The following is a 20,423-nucleotide window of genomic DNA, read 5'->3' on the forward strand; positions in this document are numbered from 1 at the left end:
TTCAACATTTAACTCAGCACTATTGGACAGACTCATCATTTTCAACACACTCAATTTTTTCAACCTACAATCCCCATCATTACTAGACATTTTGCTGGACTTCCTTATCTGTTGGTGATATCATTCCTTTTCTGTTTGGATTTTTTCTACTTTAATTTGATACTTTGTTTCCTGTATTTTTTGGTTTTGTTCTTTTGTTACTTTGTTTGGTTTTCAGTTACTTTGCTCTGCTGGACTTGTTAGGCCTAACTTTCATGCACCATCCATTGCCATCCAGACTGTTGTTGTTACTGTTACCATCTGTGATCAATTCATTCACCTTTATCTTTCTTTGTCTGTCAGTGCATTGATTTAGTGTGTGTGTGTCTGTGAGGGGGTTTATTTGGACACTACACCCATTTCTCCTTTTTGGCCTTGTGTTTTCCATTTACCAACTAACCTGTACCATCTTTTATACTTACCTGTTTTGTCCACCTTTTTGTTTTTGTTCATATTTCATTTGTTGACATTATTTTTCACAACAAGACACTGGTTGTTGGTGAAATTGACACCTCTGACATCCCTGCTTTTGGTGCCTCACTCCTGTTGACTTATTTAGTTATAAGAATAGGGCCAGTAGTATCTCCTTTGGGAGGAAAATGCCACTGCTTCTCAGTTTTGCAGAGTGATCATTACATGTTTTAGGATTAAGTGGTGGGCGTTTTAACTGTTTGCATGGCTAGCCTAAGGGCTAAGCATATGATAACCATACTTGTATTGAAGTTTTAATGCTGTTAAACCTGTAAAGGCACTGGAAACACCCAATTGCCTATTAGCAGGGATCCAAAGTGGCTTGCAATCCCTCGATCCATTATTAAGCATTTAATAAACCAAAGGAGTACTAGTACTGCTTTGATTCATTAAAACTTCAAATTGAATGAGTCTGTGTGAATTTCTTCATTATTTAAAAGTTGTCTGGATATATTGCAAGCTCAGCGCACGAACAATCCACTTACAGGAGTCCGAAACATCGGTGTCCTCCTTAAACCCTGAGTTTAAGAGAAATAAAAGGAGTACGTGGAATCTGACAACGTCACTGACCTTCCTTTCATAGGTAAAAAAATATATATCATGCCATTGTTCCTTTGAAAGGATGCACTTTGGCAAAATTACAAGTTTTAAGTACAGTGCATTCTGTTTATAAAAATTATTGATATAAGAATCGACCGCATATAGTGAACAAAACCGCTGGGACAAAATCATTTCTATACTAAGCAAGCTAAAATACTCTGTTTGTAAGAATCAAGCAATACGCTTATAATAATCATTTTGGGGCAAACTGACTGCATGTAATACTACACTGTAGCAAGTGCAATGACATGTACAACTGTAAGGAGGCAGTGTGGTTCAGTGGTTAAAGTCCAGGGCTTGTAACCAGAAGGTCACTGGTTCAAATCCCACCTCACTCACTGTGTGACCCTGAGCAAGTCACTTAACCTCCTTGTGCTCCATCCTGCGGATGAGATGTTAAATCAATATCCTATTGTAAGTGACTCTGCATATAATGCACAGTTCACAGCCTACCTCTGTAAAGCGCTTGGTGATGGTGTTCCACTATGAAAGGTGCTATATAAAGATATTAATATTAAAGCTGTTTTTGAATTTTATCACATCTCACTTGATTAGGCAGGTAAGCAGCGTGTATACAGTATAATCCCAGGTCAGCAGTGACTCCCAGCACAAAAAAAGCTAGTTGTGTGGTTTGTGTGTCGACATGCAGGAAAAAGAAAGACGAGCGACTGCATTGTACAGCTGTTTTTTGTGTTCTCTGTTAGTGAAAATTTGTTTTAGTAAAGTTAACACACATTCATTGAATACATACTGAGTACAGCAGTGTTATTGTTTGATATGCTGTAGAGGGAGTGGGATTGCGGTGTGGTGAGGATGAGGAGGAGGAGGAGGGGGTTTGGGGGGTTTGCAGAGCTTTGCATCTCCGCTTAGTGAAAAACTGTGAGATTTGCATCACAACTGAAAAAAGCAAGCCACAGATGCTTAAATGCAGTAGTAGTCATGACAGTAAATAATGTATGTAATATCATTTTAATTCAATGGCCATTACACGTAACCCCGCACGGCAGTTAAACTCGGCACCCTCACGAGACGATCGCAGCCTTCTGCAGCCTTGAGTAAACACAATCGTGATCATATAACAAGCTGCTTACCCATGAGGACTTGTTTTGATTGTTTTGATGTATTGTCCTCAGTGACTGAGCACCATTGACATTTGGTTACTGTATTTAAACTGCTGATGCATGGAGGCACACTTTTGCTAATTGTAATCATATCGGTCCGCTTTTAAGAAACAACTGCTTATAAGAATCAAATCATCTGGGGCGGATGTGATTCTTATAAACGGGGTGCACTGTACTTGTATTTATTTTTGTTTAACTTTTAACCCATCTGTAATATCTATCTACGTATCTCTGTTTGTAGATTTTACTGTGCATGAACTTCAGGCATAATTACTTTTATCTTCACATCATAAAATTTAGTTTTTGGCTTACAACTTTGTGTTGTTCATCATTACAAACACACTCCACAGAGAGCTTTTGCAGGGGTAATGGTTCAAATGTAAATTCCACGTACAAACAGATTTGGAAGATTGAGATTTATTAATACCAATTGTGCATGTGAAGGCGCAATGTGGGAATGGTAAATCAGGATCAAGTACTTAATATATGCACATTTGATAAATATGCCCCAGGACGTGTTGAGTTGGAAAACTTACAAGCATAAAAACATTTTGCAAATACGATTTCTGAACTGTCTTCCCTAATTAAAATACCGGATTCATGGGAAACACTGTTCTCTATTTTAAACAATCTGCTTCCTGAATGACTTGGAATTTAAAAGAAAAACTGACAAAGACAAACTAAGTGTTGAATAATAGTTTTAATACACTATACTGAGTTACAGGTCCTCATATTATCCAGCAGAGGCAGCCAAAGACTGGAACCTTCTAGAACCCTTGATCTGCAGTTCCAATGGTCTCCAGCTGAGGGAGATACATTACTGAAATTACCTGATGGTCCAAGAAACCAGTAAGAAAGAGTGGGATTAAAAGAAGACATAATAAAAGACTGAACTATAAATATTACAAGGATTGTATAATACACATACCTGAAGATGATTCCAGAGGGGAAATCAAATAAGAACATAAGAAAGTTTACAAACGAGAGGAGGCCATTCAGCCCATCTTGCTCGTTTGGTTGTTAGTAGCTTATTGATCCCAGAATCTCATCAAGCAGCTTATTGAAGGATCCCAGGGTATCAGCTTCAACAACATTACTGGGGAGTTGGTTCCAGACCCTCACAATTCTCTGTATAAAAAATGCCTCCTATCTTCTGTTCTGAATGCCCCTTTATCTAATCTCCATTTGTGACCCCTGGTCCTTGTTTCTTTTTTCAGGTTGTGACAGAGAGAGAAAGAATTCAAACTGTAAATCTCCCTCCCGACCAAAGAAGGCGCTTGGTAAGGTGGATCGTATGCTTCCTCCTAGATGGACTGCCTTGACGGTAGGCGGAAACCGGAAGGTGACCATATTAGGGGGAGTGCGTAGTTGCATGTACCTGGAAGGATTCCATTGCAATCAGCTGCGGGGCGGGCCCCTATTGGATAAACCATGGCAACGGGTTGCTTGCAGGGAGGAGGTTCTGGGTACAAAGGGGAAGCAGCTACGTTAGTACGCCCTTGCGCTGATGACGATATTCAGCCGGAGCCTGTGCGTTTGTTATTGTTTTGTTTGTGTCGTTATCAGAGGAGGAGTGAGAGTCGGGAGCTGCAGCCGCGGAGCCAGCATTAGACCCGGAGCACGTCCCTCACAGCACAACACAGCACAGCACCAGCACTCACCACGACCCCGGAAGAAAGAGCACAGTTTCGTGCACGGAGGATTGTGGTTCAGGAGTGTCATTCTTTTGTTATTAAGGACTGTAAACCTGCCGTGTTCCCCCCGATACCATCGCTGGCAAAAGGGGGGGGGGGTTATTATTATTATTATTTATTGTAATTATTGAAATTAAAAACACAGACGTTTTTGGGAGAACTCTGGTCTGGACATTGCCTTTATTATCACCACTCACATCCTGTTCACAAGTGGTGTCAGAAACGGGATTTTACAATGGACCCTGCAGCACTGAACACCATGATGGAGGCTCAGGCACGGAGGCATGAAGAGACCTTGGCAGCGGTGATGGAGAGGATGAATGCCATGTTCCTCGCGGCCAACCAGAGGAGGGAACCGGTGGCTGAACCAGCAGTAGCGCCTCCGAAACCTAAAGTGGTGAAGATGTCGCTGGAGGATGATCCCGAGGCCTATTTAACATCCTTTGAAAGGCAGACGACAGCAGCCCTATGGCCTCGGGAGTGGTGGGCTACCCAGCTGGGACCCAATCTGATCGGGGAAGCCCAGGCAGCCTACCACGCTTTAACCCATGAACAAGCCATGGATTATGATCTCGTAAAGAAAGCCATCCTTCAGCGACTGGACATCACGGAGGAGACGCACCGCCGCCGGTTCCGGGAGTACCAACGCCCAGAAGGAGTCCGACCCCGAGTAATGGCCCAGCAGTTGGTGGACCAGGTGACCCGGTGGCTCTGCCCTGGTGAACGCACAGCAGAGGAGGTGGCTGAGATTGTCACCATTGAACAATTTATACAGTTGCTGGGGCCAGAAGCCAGTAATTGGGTCAGCTGGCACCGGCCCACCACGCTGGACGCCGCGGTCAGGTTGGCTGAGGGGTACGAGGACTCTATGCCCACACCGCTGCCCACCCCGATACATCCCACGCCGACCTTCATCAGACCCAGGATGGCGGGCCCAAGGCCGGGGCCCCTTCACCCACACACACCCTTCACGTCTGGACCAGCACCCTCACGTTCCCCAACGGGTGGCCTCGCTCCACAACACTGGAGGCCGAGGTCAACCCCCAGCTGGGGTAGAACAGGGTCCCCCTCCCCGCTGTCAGGTCGGCAGCGGGACAATCAGGCTCCGTGGGCGCCTCTCCCTCTGGAATGTTACCGGTGCCATGGGGTCGGCCACCTTGCCCGGAATTGCCCCTCAGCAATGGAGTGTGGTGCGGCTTTGCATTATTTGGTACCGGCGACAGGTAAGTCCAGGGGTAATGATTGGGAGGGACCTTGTATTGTTGATGTGTGGGTTGGTAATGTGAGCACCCACGCATTAGTGGACTCTGGGTGTGGTCAGACCTTGATTTTAAACTCTCTTAGATGGGGTACCTTGGTGGTCACGTGGGTTAGTGGTCATCTCCTGTATCCATGGAGATAACAAGGACTACCCCCTCACTAAATTAGATGTGACCATTGGTAGTCACACCCGCCGTGTAATTGTGGCGGTGGCAAAAAGGTTGCCATACCCTGTTATTTTAGGTCGAGACTGACCATGTTTCGAAACAATTATAAACCAAAAGGTAGAGCCAGTCTCCGGTAAGACCATAGGAGCAGCGGGGGAAACTATTGGAGATATTTTTCCGCTGCATGCTGATCTGTTCCCCTCTCGGTTCCGCCCCCAAAAAACTAAATGAGAGAGAAGGGTGGAAAAATGGGAGGGCGCATCAATGACACGAGGTTGGGGTTTGGTAGGAGACTCCTCCACGTCTGATAAACGCCAGGGAAAGGGAACTGGGATCCAGTGTGACCGACCGGGCCGAGTTACTGAGACCCCTAGTGCTGAGGCTACCATATCCCCGCTCGATATACCGAAAGTCTGGGACCGAGATGTTGATCTATCGTACGAGCAAAAAAATGATCCTACGCTGGCTAACCTCTGGGGGCAGGTTCGGTCTATCGAGGGGAAGGAAGTAGATGGCAATCAGCCGCTCACATACCCTCACCACATTGTGCTTGGGCATTTGCTGTATAGAGTATCCCGAGCCCCGAGCACAGGGCAGACTGTAACACAGTTACTCGTTCCTCAGTCTTTTCGACATGAGATCATGCGGTTGGCTCATGATGTCCCTTGTTCGGGCCACTTAGGTAGCGAAAAGACTCAGGAACGAATATTGGCTCGATTTTACTGGGCGGGAGTGTACAGTGAGGTGAAGCGGTATGTGGCGACCTGTAGAGAGTGCCAACAAGTAGCGCCAGGGCGGGTTCGCCCGGCCCCATTGGTTCCACTGCCCCTGATCAATATCCCCTTTGAACGCATTGCAATGGACATAGTGGGCCCATTGAGCCAGTCTGACTGTGGATATACGCATATTTTAGTAGTGGTGGACTACGCGACCAGATATCCAGAGGCAGTACCATTGAGGTCCACTAGTGCATTAGCGATTGCAAAAGAGTTAGTGCAGATCATAGCGAGAGTAGGGATCCCCAAAGAAATTCTGACTGATCACGGAACTAATTTTATGTCACGGTGTTTAAAGGAACTGTATAAATTATTACAAATTCGATCCATTCGGACCTCCGTTTATCACCCGCAATCGGATGGTTTGGTGGAACGTTTTAATCAGACATTGAAGCAGATGCTGAGGCGGTTTGTCAACCAGGAGCAAAAACATTGGGCTAAACTCCTTCCCTACCTGATGTTTGCAGTGAGAGAGGTGCCTCAGAGCTCGACCGGGTTTTCTCCCTTTGAGCTGCTGTACGGGAGACAGCCACGAGGGGTCCTTGATCTTGTAAAGGAAGGATGGGAGGAGCAAAATAAAGATGCTAAAAACATAGTGAAATATGTAATTATGTTGAGAGATCGCCTGCAATTGGTTGGTCAGTTGGCACACGAGAACTTAAAACAGGCTCAGCATCGGCAAGAGCAGCAGTACAATAAACAAGCACGGATTCTGACTTTTCGGCCAGGAGATAAGGTACTGCTGCTACTTCCCACTTCGGAGTCTAAACTGTACGCTAAGTGGCAGGGACCATATGAGGTGATGTGGGCAATTGGTAATGTAAACTACGAAATCAGACAACCCGATCGCCGGAACAAAACTGAAATTTACCATATTAATTTATTAAAACCCTACAATGAAAGGGAGGCCCTGTTTATAGCCAATGACAGTATAGAAGAGGATTTTGGTCCCTCTGTCAGTACACCAGCTACAGTTAACATTCCGATGGGGGAACAATTACTTCCTGATCAGAAGTGTGAACTCCGTGGGTTAGTGAAACAATTTGGTGATGTTTTTTCTGACTTGCCTGGCAGAACTAATATGATTGAACATGCTATTATTACTCCCGCAGGTGTCAGGGTTCGAGAGAGACCGTATCGAATCCCGGAGAGTCGCAGGGGTGCCGTTGGCCGGGAGGTGGGGGATATGCTCGAGCTTGGAGTCATTGAGCCTTCCCGGAGCGAGTGGAGCAGCCCGATAGTGATGGTGCCTAAGAAGGACGGCTCCACTCGGTTCTGCGTGGATTTCAGAAAGGTTAATGCCATCTCCAAGTTTGATGCATATCCCATGCCTCGGGTAGACGAGCTCCTCGACCGACTGGGAGGAGCGCGGTTGATTTCGACTTTGGATCTGACGAAGGGATACTGGCAAATTCCACTGACCCAGAGTTCGCAAGAGAAAACTGCTTTCTCTACCCCGGGTGGCTTGTTCCATTTCCAGACCATGCCCTTCGGGTTGCATGGAGCCCCGGACACCTTTCAGAGACTGATGGACCAGGTCCTAGCGCCCCATCAGCAGTATGCCGCTGCATACATTGATGACGTGGTGATTTTCAGCTCTACCTGGAGAGAGCATATTATTAGACTTTCGGCCGTCCTACAGTCTCTGAGGGAGGCGGGGCTGACGGCTAACCTGGGCAAGTGTGCATTTGGCAAACAAGAAACCCAGTATCTTGGCTTCCTCATGGGTAATGGGCGGGTAAAGCCGATCGCTTCTAAAGTCCAGGCTCTAGTGGAGACGGCGATCCCGAGAACCAAACCGCAGGTGAGATCACTATTGGGGTTAGCAGGCTATTATCGCCGCTTTATCCCCGAGTATGCCACCATAGTTAACCCCTTGGTAGAGATTTCAGTAAGGAGTTCATCCTCCAGACCGATGCCTCCCAGATTGGTCTGGGGGCGGTCCTGTCCCAGCAAGTTGACGGGGTAGAACACCCGATTATTTACATGAGCAAAAAATTGGCTCCACGGGAGATTAACTACTCTGTCATTGAGAAGGAGTGTTTGGCCATCAAATGGGCCACTCATGCCCTTCGCTATTACTTGCTGGGGCGTTCTTTCACTCTTGTCACTGATCATGCTCCTTTAAGGTGGTTGCATACGATGAAGGACAATAACGCTCGGATAACTCGGTGGTATCTAGCGCTGCAACCCTTCCACTGTACAGTGAAACATCGTGCGGGTAAGGAGCATCAAAATGCAGATTTTTTTTCAAGGGAGGGGGGCCCATTGGGGAACTTAGAATTGGCCGAGTGTGCCTTCGGCATCACTCTGAGGGGTGAGATGTGTGACAGAGAGAGAAAGAATTCAAACTGTAAATCTCCCTCCCGACCAAAGAAGGCGCTTGGTAAGGTGGATCGTATGCTTCCTCCTAGATGGACTGCCTTGACGGTAGGCGGAAACCGGAAGGTGACCATATTAGAGGGAGCGCGTAGTTGCATGTACCTGGAAGGATTCCATTGCAATCAGCTGCGGGGCGGGCCCCTATTGGATAAACCATGGCAACAGGTTGCTTGCAGGGAGGAGGTTCTGGGTACAAAGGGGAAGCAGCTACGTTAGTACGCCCTTGCGCTGATGACGATATTCAGCCGGAGCCTGTGCGTTTGTTATTGTTTTGTTTGTGTCGTTATCAGAGGAGGAGTGAGAGTCGGGAGCTGCAGCCGCGGAGCCAGCATTAGACCCGGAGCACGTTCCTCACAGCACAACACAGCACAGCACCAGCACTCACCACGACCCCGGAAGAAAGAGCACAGTTTCGTGCACGGAGGATTGTGGTTCAGGAGTGTCATTCTTTTGTTATTAAGGACTGTAAACCTGCCGTGTTCCCCCCGATACCATCGCTGGCAAAAGGGGGGGGGGGGGTTATTATTATTATTTATTGTAATTATTGAAATTAAAAACACAGACGTTTTTGGGAGAACTCTGGTCTGGACATTGCCTTTATTATCACCACTCACATCCTGTTCACACAGGTCAAAAAAGTCCCCTGGGTCAACATTGTCTATACCTTTTAGGATTTTGAATGTTTGAATCAGATCGCCGCATAGTCTTCAAGACTGAATAGATTCAATTCTTTTAGCCTGTCTGCATACAACATGCCTTTTAAACCCGGGATAATTCTGGTTGCTCTTCTTTGCACTCTTTCTAGAGCAGCAATATCCTTTTTGTAACAAGGTGACCAGAACACAATATTCTAGGTGATGTCTTACTAATGCATTGCAAAGTTTTAACATTACTTCCCTTGATTTAAATTCAACACTTCTCACAATATATCCGAGCATCTTGTTAGCCTTTTTTATAGCTTCCCCACATTGTAGAGATGAAGACATTTCCAAGTCAACATAAACTCCTAGGTCTTTTTCATAGTTACCTTCTTCAATTTCAGTATCTCCCATATGATATTTATAATGCACATTTGTTTGCCTGCATGCAATACTTTACCAATAATAGAAGTCAGGCTTATTGGTCTGTAGTTATCTGGTTCGGTTTTGTCTCCCTTTTTGTGGATCAGTATTATGTTTGCAATTTTCCAGTCTGTTGGTACAACCCCTGTGTCAAGAGACTGTTGCATGATCTTGGTTAGCGGTTTGTAAATAACTTCTTTCATTTCTTTGAGTACTATTGAGAGGATCTCATCCGGCCCAGGGGATTTGTTTATTTTAAGAGCTCCTAGTCCCTTTAACACTTCTGCCTCTGTTATCCTAAAGTTATTTAAAATTGGATAGGAACAGGTCGACATGTGGGGCATGTTGTCCATGTCCTCCTTTGTAAAAACCTGTGAAAAGTAATCATTTAATATATTTGCTATTTTTTTCTTCATCTATGATTTTGCCATTTGTGTCTCTTAGACATTTAACCTCCTCTTTGAATGTTCTCTTGCTGTTATAATATTGGAAAAACTAAAACACCACGTGGTGCACACCTGTGTGCACCACGATTTCAGCCATGCATTTTGATTTTGTATTTCCAGCTGTCCATATGGTCCTTTGCAAGGTGCCAGCAGTATCCCAGAAAATACCACAGTTTTGGTCTTGTCTTTTAATTTCCTTCCTAGCTCTCTGAATTTGTTTTGCAGGGATCTTGGCCTGTCTCTTCCAATGTTGTTTGTACCGATGTGGACGACTACTACCGGGTCGTCTCCTGTTCGTTCTAGGAGCCTGTCCACGTTCTCAGTGATGTGCTTGACAGAGGCTTCTGGGAGGCAGCACACTGTTGTAGTAAAGGGGTCCAAACTGCGAACTGAACTTGCTGTGTTTCTCAATATGGAGTCCCCAACAATCATGACCTCCCTTCTTTTTGCTGCCTAGTCAGCACTGTTTATAGGGTCCTGGATGTTGTTCCTTTCATTCTCTTGATGTTGGTTTTGGTCATCCAAATGTTGAAGTGGCTCAAATTTGTTGGATGTCTGGATTTCTGGTGGTTGTGTTTGACCAAGTTTCTTTTTTTCCCTGCTTCTGCCTATCTGAACCCAGCTGTTTCGACTCTCTTCCATCTCCCTGGTGGCTTTCAGTCTGCTAGGGGTGCAGACTTCCATGAATTGTGGGTGTGTCAGCACCTCAAGCTCCTGTTACTGTCTCATTTCCTGCAGCTCCATTTCTAACAGACTTACTCGAAGCAAGTCCTGGATCGTGCGGCACTTTACACAAACTTGGTTGAGCTCTGTTGGGTTTTCTCAGATTTCCCACATCATGCAGTTGTCACAGATTACTGGCTTGAAGACCATGTTTTATTTTTTATTTATTTATTTATTTATTTATTTATTTATTTATTTATTTTTTGGAAGTTCAGTTTAGCTTCTGCAGCTGTCAAGCACGTGAAGTGATTTGTGCTCTCCTCGTGCCTAAATACAAATCTACACTTTTTAAATACACGTGAAACACAGACCCGTTTATATCCCGTGTACCAATCTATACACCAACATTTAACACACGCACGCAACATACAACACATAATAAGCACACAGGGGCGGGGCACATTGCCACAGGAAGTCACCATTTTTTGTTTCTTTGCAAGTAAAGCAGTCGCAGTACTGCACTGGATTTCCACCTTTCTCTTTCAGGGAATACTTGAATCTAAATCAAAAGTGATCTACAGTAACGTTGCAGGACATACAGAAGAGCTGACCTCCATCGCTGTGTAAAACTCCTGCTGGATACTGCTTTATGTGATCTGCTGCAGACACATTTTTAGCCTTTTTAGAGACATCCATTTTCTTGTTTACAGTATGTAGTATTTTAATTTCCCGCATAGATTGTATATAGTGACATGACAATCACTGCACAGCACTGTGTGCATAGCGAATATTACACACAGGCACATAGCAGCGCTGTACAGTTTCGTTAATGTGATTTTTTTTTTGTAAGAAATACAAATAATTATGAAATTATTTTTATTTCTTAAGAATATTGTAAAAATTGCGTTGTTGGGCTAATTTCACGATTTCCGCGCAGCCTGTGAAATCGGAATTTTCACAGGGCCTTAACTATGCATCAACAACTGCTGCAAAGTCACTTACAGTAGGACCTCGATTGTCTCATTGTTATGCAATTAATCACATGCAGCTCAATGTAATGTAAAGCATCCAGAGATGATTAATAACAAACGCAATACAAGTATTAACATTATGATTATAGACCAATAAACATGTTTAAATAATTTTTAGTTTATACTCTGCTCACTCTGAATCGTGAAACTAAATCATCACCTGACTCATTTACGACTACAGGGGGGGCACGTGGGGGTTTGCTATGACACTGCATGTGAACCACTGTTGTGAAGTACAGTTCCAAAGTACAGGTGTATTTTTTCATTTATTTTTCATATTTCCAGGTGTGTTAAATTTCCATGCTGTTGTATCGGAAATACCAGCTTGATTAATTGTTTTCTAGAAAAAAAATATTAATGAGATAACTTGAGTATTTGCTGGATGATTGATTGCTAATAACCACAGTATATGGTTGTGATACAGGTGCTTTTTTTTTTTTTAAATGTACGGACGGTAGTATCAGGATGCATAAGTGACTAAGTGAATTAATACATGGCATTCTTTGTAGCTATCTATTAAATACAGTACAAAAGATAGGCTAGTCCTATTATTTAGTGTTAAATTAACTTATTTTAAGGCATAGGCGGTTGTTATTAATATTGGCGGTTGGCTGTTATCTGTTCAACTCTATGCCCTTAAAGGCGTCTCAGTCTTTTACAATACGGGGAAGAATAGTTCAGAAGGAACAGATTATAGTGCATATTTAAATGACAGCAATAAGGATCCATGTTATAATAACCTGCTGAGATCACTAGGCTCTGCTCAGAATGCCTTCAGCAGGAAAGTTTACAAAAAAAAGAAAAGTTAAGTCATACATTTAACTACATAAAGCTTTACTGGAAAAAAAACAAACCTACTTTCAGACAAAAAACGTACTGGGAGAAATTGACATTGCTACCGGTGTTTACTCCAGCACAGTTTTTTTTCTGAATGGAGAAAAACACCCATTGGGGGCTTATTGATTTATCTGAGTGGTGGCGTATCTAAATCATAAATCGAAGGGAACTTTGTAAAAACAACTCACAAATGTAATTAATGGTCACTTCATTGTGAATTTCCCCCACTTTATTTGTGGCACAGTACAACACAACAAAGAGGACTTTGAAGGTAAATAGCTTCAAATCCTTAATTTTATTTTTTTATTTTACCTTGACTTGAAATGTTTTTGGCTCAGAGTTTGGAATTTCATAGAATGGTGCTGTTTGTATTTATTTTTGTTAAATTATTTTTCTTATTTTTTGAATGACAAGTCCCTTTTAGTCCACTCCAGCACAAACCTGCATATCTGGGGATTGCAGTTGGTTGGTAACCTTCCCTGGACATTTATTAAAACCACAGGATTTGATAAGCATAGACAGTTGTAGCTCGTCTGCTAGCTTTTGAATGTCTGCCCAAATAGAAAATAGACCAAAATACACAGTATGTTATTCATGTACTGTATGGCCAATTTAAAGCACCTTGAACATTGCTTATGTTAACTTTGCTCAAACCTTGATAGAGGCCATTTAATCAGTACTTAAAAAACAATCACAGAATGTTCTAAGCAATCGCACTTTGTAAAGAAAAGTACCTGTACTGGATCCTATAAACCAAGGAGGAGGGATCGTGGTTGTGGTATTTCCTCATTAAGGTGAGTAAGAGAGAAGAAAGGAGCACCAGCATGAGCCAGCTGGTCTCTTTAGCTCATCTCATTTATCTTGGTAAATACAAAGGCTTTAATGCACTATGAAAAAGAGCCCAGGCTGCGGAATCAGGCTGCAAAGGAGGAAGGGGGAGAGTTAGAGAGAGAGAGAGAGAGAGAGAGAGAGAGAGAGAGAGAGAGAGAGAGAGAGAGAGAGAGAGAGAGAGAGAGAGAGAGAGAGAGAGAGAGAGAGGTGTGTTTATAATGAAAGTGACTTGCTTTAAACAGTATCTGCTTGGCTGCTTCTGAAGCAATCCTGGGAACAGAGCAGCCCTACGTTTCACAAAAGGTGGGGCTGCTATCAAGCCACCAATTTAGAAATTGTAGACTGAGTGAGACAGAAAGATTGCTTTTTTTATTGCTGATGCGAAAGTAAAGCATTGACAAATCAGGGTTCCTTCTGTAACAAAAACTCTTAATTACCAATGGGTAAAAAGAAGTGGAGAAGCCGAGGGGAGGTGGAGAGAGGATGTTCAACAAGGGACGAAGCAGGTGGAAGGGGGGGCAGCCGTGGGCGCTTTGCAGAGTCCTGGAAAAGGTTAAGCACAACAAAGCGATCTGGACTCAACTCTCAACAGACACCGGTAAGCAAAGGGTTTATATATATATATATATATATATATATATATATATATATATATATATATATATATATATATATATATATAATCTAGACAATGAAAAGCACCAGCCTTTTTTTTTTTTTTAAAGCAGTGAAAGCTTCAGCTTAATTAGCTCAATGTGTTTGAGAGTCTGTTATTCATTGCTAATTATGAGTGGATGATTGAATAGGATTTAGTGTAGTTAGAAATATAGTATAGTAAGTCACTTAATATCAAGCACCACCATGCACCACTGTACACCACTGAGAATAGAGAGCACTATCAGTGACCAGATCCCTCATAAGAAATAGCTCTGCATGACCAGAGATAAATGTTGCCTATTAGAGAAATCAGGCAATGGTGTTAAACAGACTTGGATGAGGGCCATGCTGATACTAGCTGTTGCCTAGAGATCTGCTGCAATATCTAACTGAACTCAAAGACCAAAGCAGCTCCTTTAAGAATGTTACATCATTTATCATTCAACTTGTTAAAAGTAATAACTGCATTTTTAGATAAAATGTTCCATAGAATCATGTATAACTTTGAATATGTATATATCAATTGGATCATAAATGATTTGTTACTTAATATTATTCCTGTACTATTAAGTCATAATGAAGGGTTACGACTTTCTTCTTATTTGTGAGCAACATCAGTGGCTATGTTTTCATTGTGATAACATTTGTGTTTATGTGTTGGATTTTTGACTTTAATTCGAGATATACATTTTTTTTTAAAGTGCAACTCTGCATATCAAAATAATGACACTGTTGCTATCTGGTATCAACTAACTTCCTGTGTTAAGGTCACATGGTCTAGCTGCTGCAATTAGACAGAACTGACATATAGCACAGTAAATAAAATGGTACCTGAAAGCAAGGGCCATTATTAATTCTACAGTTATGTCATTAAAATATCTGCATATCCCACATTAAAGTGTTAAAACCAAGCATACTGTAGAACTTTAAATATTGAGAGGAACTGTAGTTCCTCGCATCAAGTTATCAGCAGTTTACGTGGTTTCAGGGTATTGGTGCAGCAAAAGTAAATTGGCCAAAAGTACCATTTCACTTTTAATTTGTAGTTCCCAACACTCCTAGGTGAAATGTAGAAAAAAAAGTCAATACCTGTCTTACAGTAAGAGAAATAAGTCACCAAAGTAGGTAAAAATGTCCTTCTCCCTTTTTTTCAGATTTTTGCAGACCCCAGGCATTTTTATATATTCATATGTTTATTACAGGACAGGAGTTTAATGATAATTAACTTGTATTGTCAACATGGAAATATACTAGGGAATGCATTTATTGTGACACCTATATCATATCATTTATATGAAATGATTTATTTCTGTTTTAAAATTGAACATTTGCCTGCAAAAATAGATATTTTTATATAGTATAAATATAAAAAAGAACTAGCATGTGTGGGATTTGAAACTATAACCTTCAGTTTGCAAGCGTGTTGTGTTTTTGTCAGTGCTACACGATTAGTTGAGAAAACAAGCAATATTTTGAAAGATGAAGTCAGCCAGCTAAGAATTCTCGGGACATATTTTACATTTTGGAGATTATTTTTTTCTCTCATCATCTCATCATTCTGAGATTCTGATCTTGATCTCTGAAAAATGTTGGTTTCCTGTCAGTGTAACGCTCATTGTGGTCCCTATTGGTGCAAGGAAGTACGGTTTTCTCTCAATACTAATTGATGAGAGTAACGCTACTTGTGGTCCCCACTGGACAAAAAGGAACTTTAATTTCTGAGAATTAGCTATGCTGAAGGACAGCAAATATATATATATATATATATATATATATATATATATATATATATATATATATATAGGCCAGTGTGTCCTCGGCTCACCACGCACCAGGGACCCATATAGACTGGTCGGGCACATGGCGGGCCTGCAGAGTGAAAAGAAGCAGTCAGCTGACGACACACATTTCAGAGGACAGCATGTGTTCGTCTTCGCTGCTCCCGAGTCAGCGCAGGGGTGGTAGTGGTGAGCTGAGCCTAAAAATACAACTGGATTTTTCAAATTGGGAGAAAAACGGGGTAAAATCAATTAGCGACTACTAAATTAAAACAAAAAAACCCTGCCATTTAATACTGTATGAAACGAAAATAAATACTTATAATGTTCAATTGTATATTAGTGAATATTTTTGTATATAAAGATTGTCATGCTTTCATATATTTTTATTTTCAAATTAAAAAATATATTGTAATGACCCGGTAATGCTTTGTAGCAGGACTGTTCAGTTTGCCTTGTCTGTCTTTTATGTTACATGTATTGTAAGAGGAATGGGTCACGCCGTTACTTAGCATGGGATGGGGGAGTGAGTGAATGAGTGGGGAGAATGTGTGCTGATGTTTTTGGAGGTTGCAGAGCATGGATGTGACTGGTTAATGAGCCGGACAGCGGTGGGAAATGACGGGAGGTTATATAAGGGGGGTGCATGAGCCTGGGGACTGGAGACAGTCCTGCGCTGAACTTGAATGAGAAATTTTGGTTGCGACTGAGCGAGCATGTGAGCTGTGACCAAAGAGAATATACAGTGAAAGTTCCAAGACTAAAACATAGGGTTAAAATAAAACAAACATTTTGAGAATTCAACACCGTCTCCCTGAGTACTACTTCCTAAACGTGAAAAACGTTACAATATACTAAATGAACGGATCAAGCTTATTATGATAGTTGCAAAATCAGATGAAAGCTTTCAATACAACTGGGATAATACATAATCATTTACAAAATCTTCTTTGTTCGTTACTTGTTACTTTACTGCTATACTACTTGCAAATGTTGTCAAATGAAAAGACAAACTTTGTAGCGTGAAAGCGAGGGTGTCTGCATTGCGAGCTGCATTGGAAGCATGTCTTGGGTTCGATTCTGACACAGGGTTTATATTGCAAACCTTTACATATATATATATATATATATATATATATATATATATATATATGGCAGTATTTGAACTCTAACTAGTCATACTTTCACTCCAACTACATAACCACTATGCTACACAGATTCATATCTTAATCCTTTCAACAGACTAGGATACTATTTACATTTACCCTATCCAAACGACAATACATTGCCTCAATATAGTTGAACAATTTTGCTATTGCCGTAGTGTGTGTGTGTGTGTGTTATTATCCATTAAGTGAAAAAAGAAGTGATATCTGGAACCTGGCCAGTCGTGCCTAATTGCTTTGTGCTGGGCAAGGTTTCCCCAATGATTTAAGAACATAAGAACATAAGAACGTTTACAAACGAGAGGAGGCCATTCGGCCCATCTTGCTCGTTTGGTTGTTAGTAGCTTATTGATCCCACAATCTCATCAAGTAGCTTCTTGAAGGATCCCAGGGTGTCAGCTTCAACAACATTACTGGGGAGTTGGTTCCAGACCCTCACAATTCTCTGTGTAAAAAAGTGGTGTAAAAAAAGTGCCTCCTATCTTCTGTTCTGAATGTCCCTTTATCTAATCTCCAATTTGTGACCCATGGTCCTTGTTTCTTTTTTTCAGGTCGAAAAAGTCCCCTGGGTCGACATTGTCAATACCTTTTAGAATTTTGAATGCTTGAATCAGATCACCCGCGTAGTCTTCTTTGTTCAAGACTGAACAGATTCAGTTCTTTTAGCCTGTCTGCATACGACATGCCTTTATAAACCTGAGATAATTCTGGGTTGCTCTTCTTTGCACTCTTTCTAGAGCAGCAATATCCTTTTTGTAGCGAGGGTGACTATAACTGAACACAATATTCTAGGTGAGGTCTTACTAATGCATTGTAAAATTTTAAACATTACTTCCCTTGATTTAAATTCAACACTTCTCACAATATATCCAAGCATCTTGTTGGCCTTTTTTATAGCTTCCCCCACATTGTCTAGATGAAGACATTTCCAAGTCAACATAAACTCCTAGGTCTTTTTCATAGATTCCTTCTTTAATTTCAGTATTTCCATATGATATTAATAATGCACATTTTTATTGCCTGCGTGCAATACTTTACACTTTTCCTCTATTAATGTCATTTGCCATGTGTCTGCCCCAGTTCTGAATGCTGTCTAGATCATTTTGAATGACCTTTGCTGCTGCAACAGTGTTTTGCCACTTCTCCTATTTTTGTGTCGTCTGCAAATTTAACAAGTTTACCAGAATCTAAATCATTAATATAGATTAGGAATAGCAGAGGACCTAATACTGATCCCTGTGGTACACCACTGGTAACCTCGCTCCATTTTGAGGTTTCTCCTCTAATCAGTACATTCTGTTTTCTACATGTTAACCACTCCCTAATCCATGTGCATGCATTTCCTTGAACCCTACTGCGTTCAGTTTGAGAAGTAATCTTTTATGCGGGGGACTTTGTCAAAAGCTGTCTGGAAATCGAAATAAACCATGTCGTATGCTTTGCAATTATCCATTGTCAATGTTGCATCCTCAAAAAAGTCAAGCAGGTTAGTTAAACACGATCTCCCTTTCCTAAAACCATGCTGACTGTTTCCCAGGATATTGTTACCATATAGGTAATTTTCCGTTTTGGATCTTATTATAGTTTCCGTAAGTTTACATGTAATAGAAGTCAGGCTTCGGTTTTGTCTCCCTTTTTGTGGATCGGTATTACGTTTGCAACTTTCTTGAAACTTGGCTTGTGTTTTTGATGTCTCCCACTTTAAATGGCTGGGGCCACTTTTGATAACTTGCCGTTTTTTCACATTTCCAATGTAATTTTGTTTTAGATATTTAATACGAGAAAAAGGATACCAGCGATCATGTTGATTACACTATGTAACACAATTTTTGTTCCTGGGTAGTAAGTGTTATTTCCTAATTGCTTATGCCTCAAAAATATAGAAAATGGCTATTATTCCCCACAAACTTTGCTTTTGTGACCAGGACAGTGATATTTTGAAATTTACCTATTTCCAATGAGAAAACGGGCGAATTTGTGTCTTTTCGTTCACATAAAGTCAGAAAAAAACAACATATGAATCCAAATTAACATGTATTTATACTAAAGTAATACAAAAATGACTACCAAAAGATTTCGAAGTGAGTAGTTTTTTCGAGATTTACGATTATACTGTAAATCACTTTAACGAATCAGCCTCCAAATGTAGTCTTCCCATCATGTTCTCGTTATACTGTCCTTGGTAGCGGCGTTCAAAGTCCAGTATATCCTGGTGGAAGCGCTCGCCTTGCTCCTCCGAGTACGCTCCATGTTCTCCTTGAATTTATCAAGATGAGCATCAAGGATATGGACTTTGAGGGACATCCTACAGCCCCATTGTGCCGTAGTTCTTCACCAGAGTCTCAACCAGCTCCACATAGTTTTCGGCCTTGTGATTGCCCAGGAAGCCCCGAACCACTGCGACAAAGCTGTTCAAAGCCGCTTTCTCCTTACTAGTGAGCTTCTTGGGGAATTCATTCCACTCCAGGATCTTCTTTATCTGTGGTCCGACGAAGACACCGGCTTTGACCTTTGCCTCAGACAGCTTAGGGAAGAAGTCTTGAAGGTACTTGAAGGCTGCCGACTCCTTATCTAGAGCTCTGACAAATTGTTTCATAAGGCCCAATTTGATGTGCAGTGGTGGCATCAGCACCTTCTGGCGGTCCACCAGTGGCTCCCACTTGACGTTGTTCCTCCCCACAGAGAACTCGGTCCGCTGTGGCCAGTCCCGCCTGTGGTAGTGCGCCTTGGTGTCCCTGCTGTCCCAAAGGCAAAGATAGCAGGGAAACTTGGTAAAACCGCCTTGGAGACCCATGAGGAATGCCACCATTTTTTAAGTTTCCTATGACCTTGATGCCATCTCAGAAAAATGCAGATATGTATCCACTTAGGCAGCTGGAACTAAACTGAACTGGTGGGCTTAAGGCCCCTGTATTTATACTACTATTTATATTACTGGAAAGTTCTAGAAAGTTCTAGAAGTTACTCCAAGTTTACTCAGCACTGAATCTATCTGGAATGTTCTGGAAAATAGGTAAATTTCAAAATATCACTGTCCTGGTCACAAAAGCAAAGTTTGTAGGGAATAATAGCCATTTTCTATACTTTTGAGGCATAAGCAATTAGGAAATAACAGTTACTACCCAGGAACCAAAAAAAAAATTAAAAATTTGTTACACGGTGTTATCCCTCTTTTATATGACTACTATAGGACTAGCTAAAAAGTTGTGTCTGCTTCTTTTGGCTTGCTTCTTTGGAATAGAATTACTCATAGTTGGTAAGTTATTCTCTTGATTATCTACTCACCGCAGGTGATAACGGCATGTACATTTTAAATCTGAGATGCTTGTGTCAGTGGTACATGCGAATGTAACATCATGGCCAGAGAAGACTTTCTTGTTTTTTTTTTTTTATAGCATTCACTGTTTGTATGCAGGGTTGACTGGGTTTCAGTGTATTTAGTA

The 20,423-nt window shown here is 41.8% G+C and overlaps 1 protein-coding gene across 1 annotated transcript; it reads left to right on the forward strand.

The window, feature by feature from the left end:
* Nucleotides 1-3,457: 3,457 nt before the first annotated feature.
* Nucleotides 3,458-9,106, forward strand: LOC131727276 (zinc finger and SCAN domain-containing protein 29-like). Its single transcript, XM_059018806.1, has 2 exons — nt 3,458-5,148; nt 8,801-9,106. Exons 1-2 carry the CDS (start codon nt 4,161-4,163, stop codon nt 8,809-8,811), a joined length of 999 nt encoding a protein of 332 aa, XP_058874789.1. The 5' UTR covers nt 3,458-4,160; the 3' UTR covers nt 8,812-9,106.
* Nucleotides 9,107-20,423: the final 11,317 nt, after the last annotated feature.

Source organism: Acipenser ruthenus, unplaced genomic scaffold (assembly GCF_902713425.1).
Source record: "Acipenser ruthenus unplaced genomic scaffold, fAciRut3.2 maternal haplotype, whole genome shotgun sequence".
NCBI lineage: Eukaryota > Metazoa > Chordata > Actinopteri > Acipenseriformes > Acipenseridae > Acipenser > Acipenser ruthenus.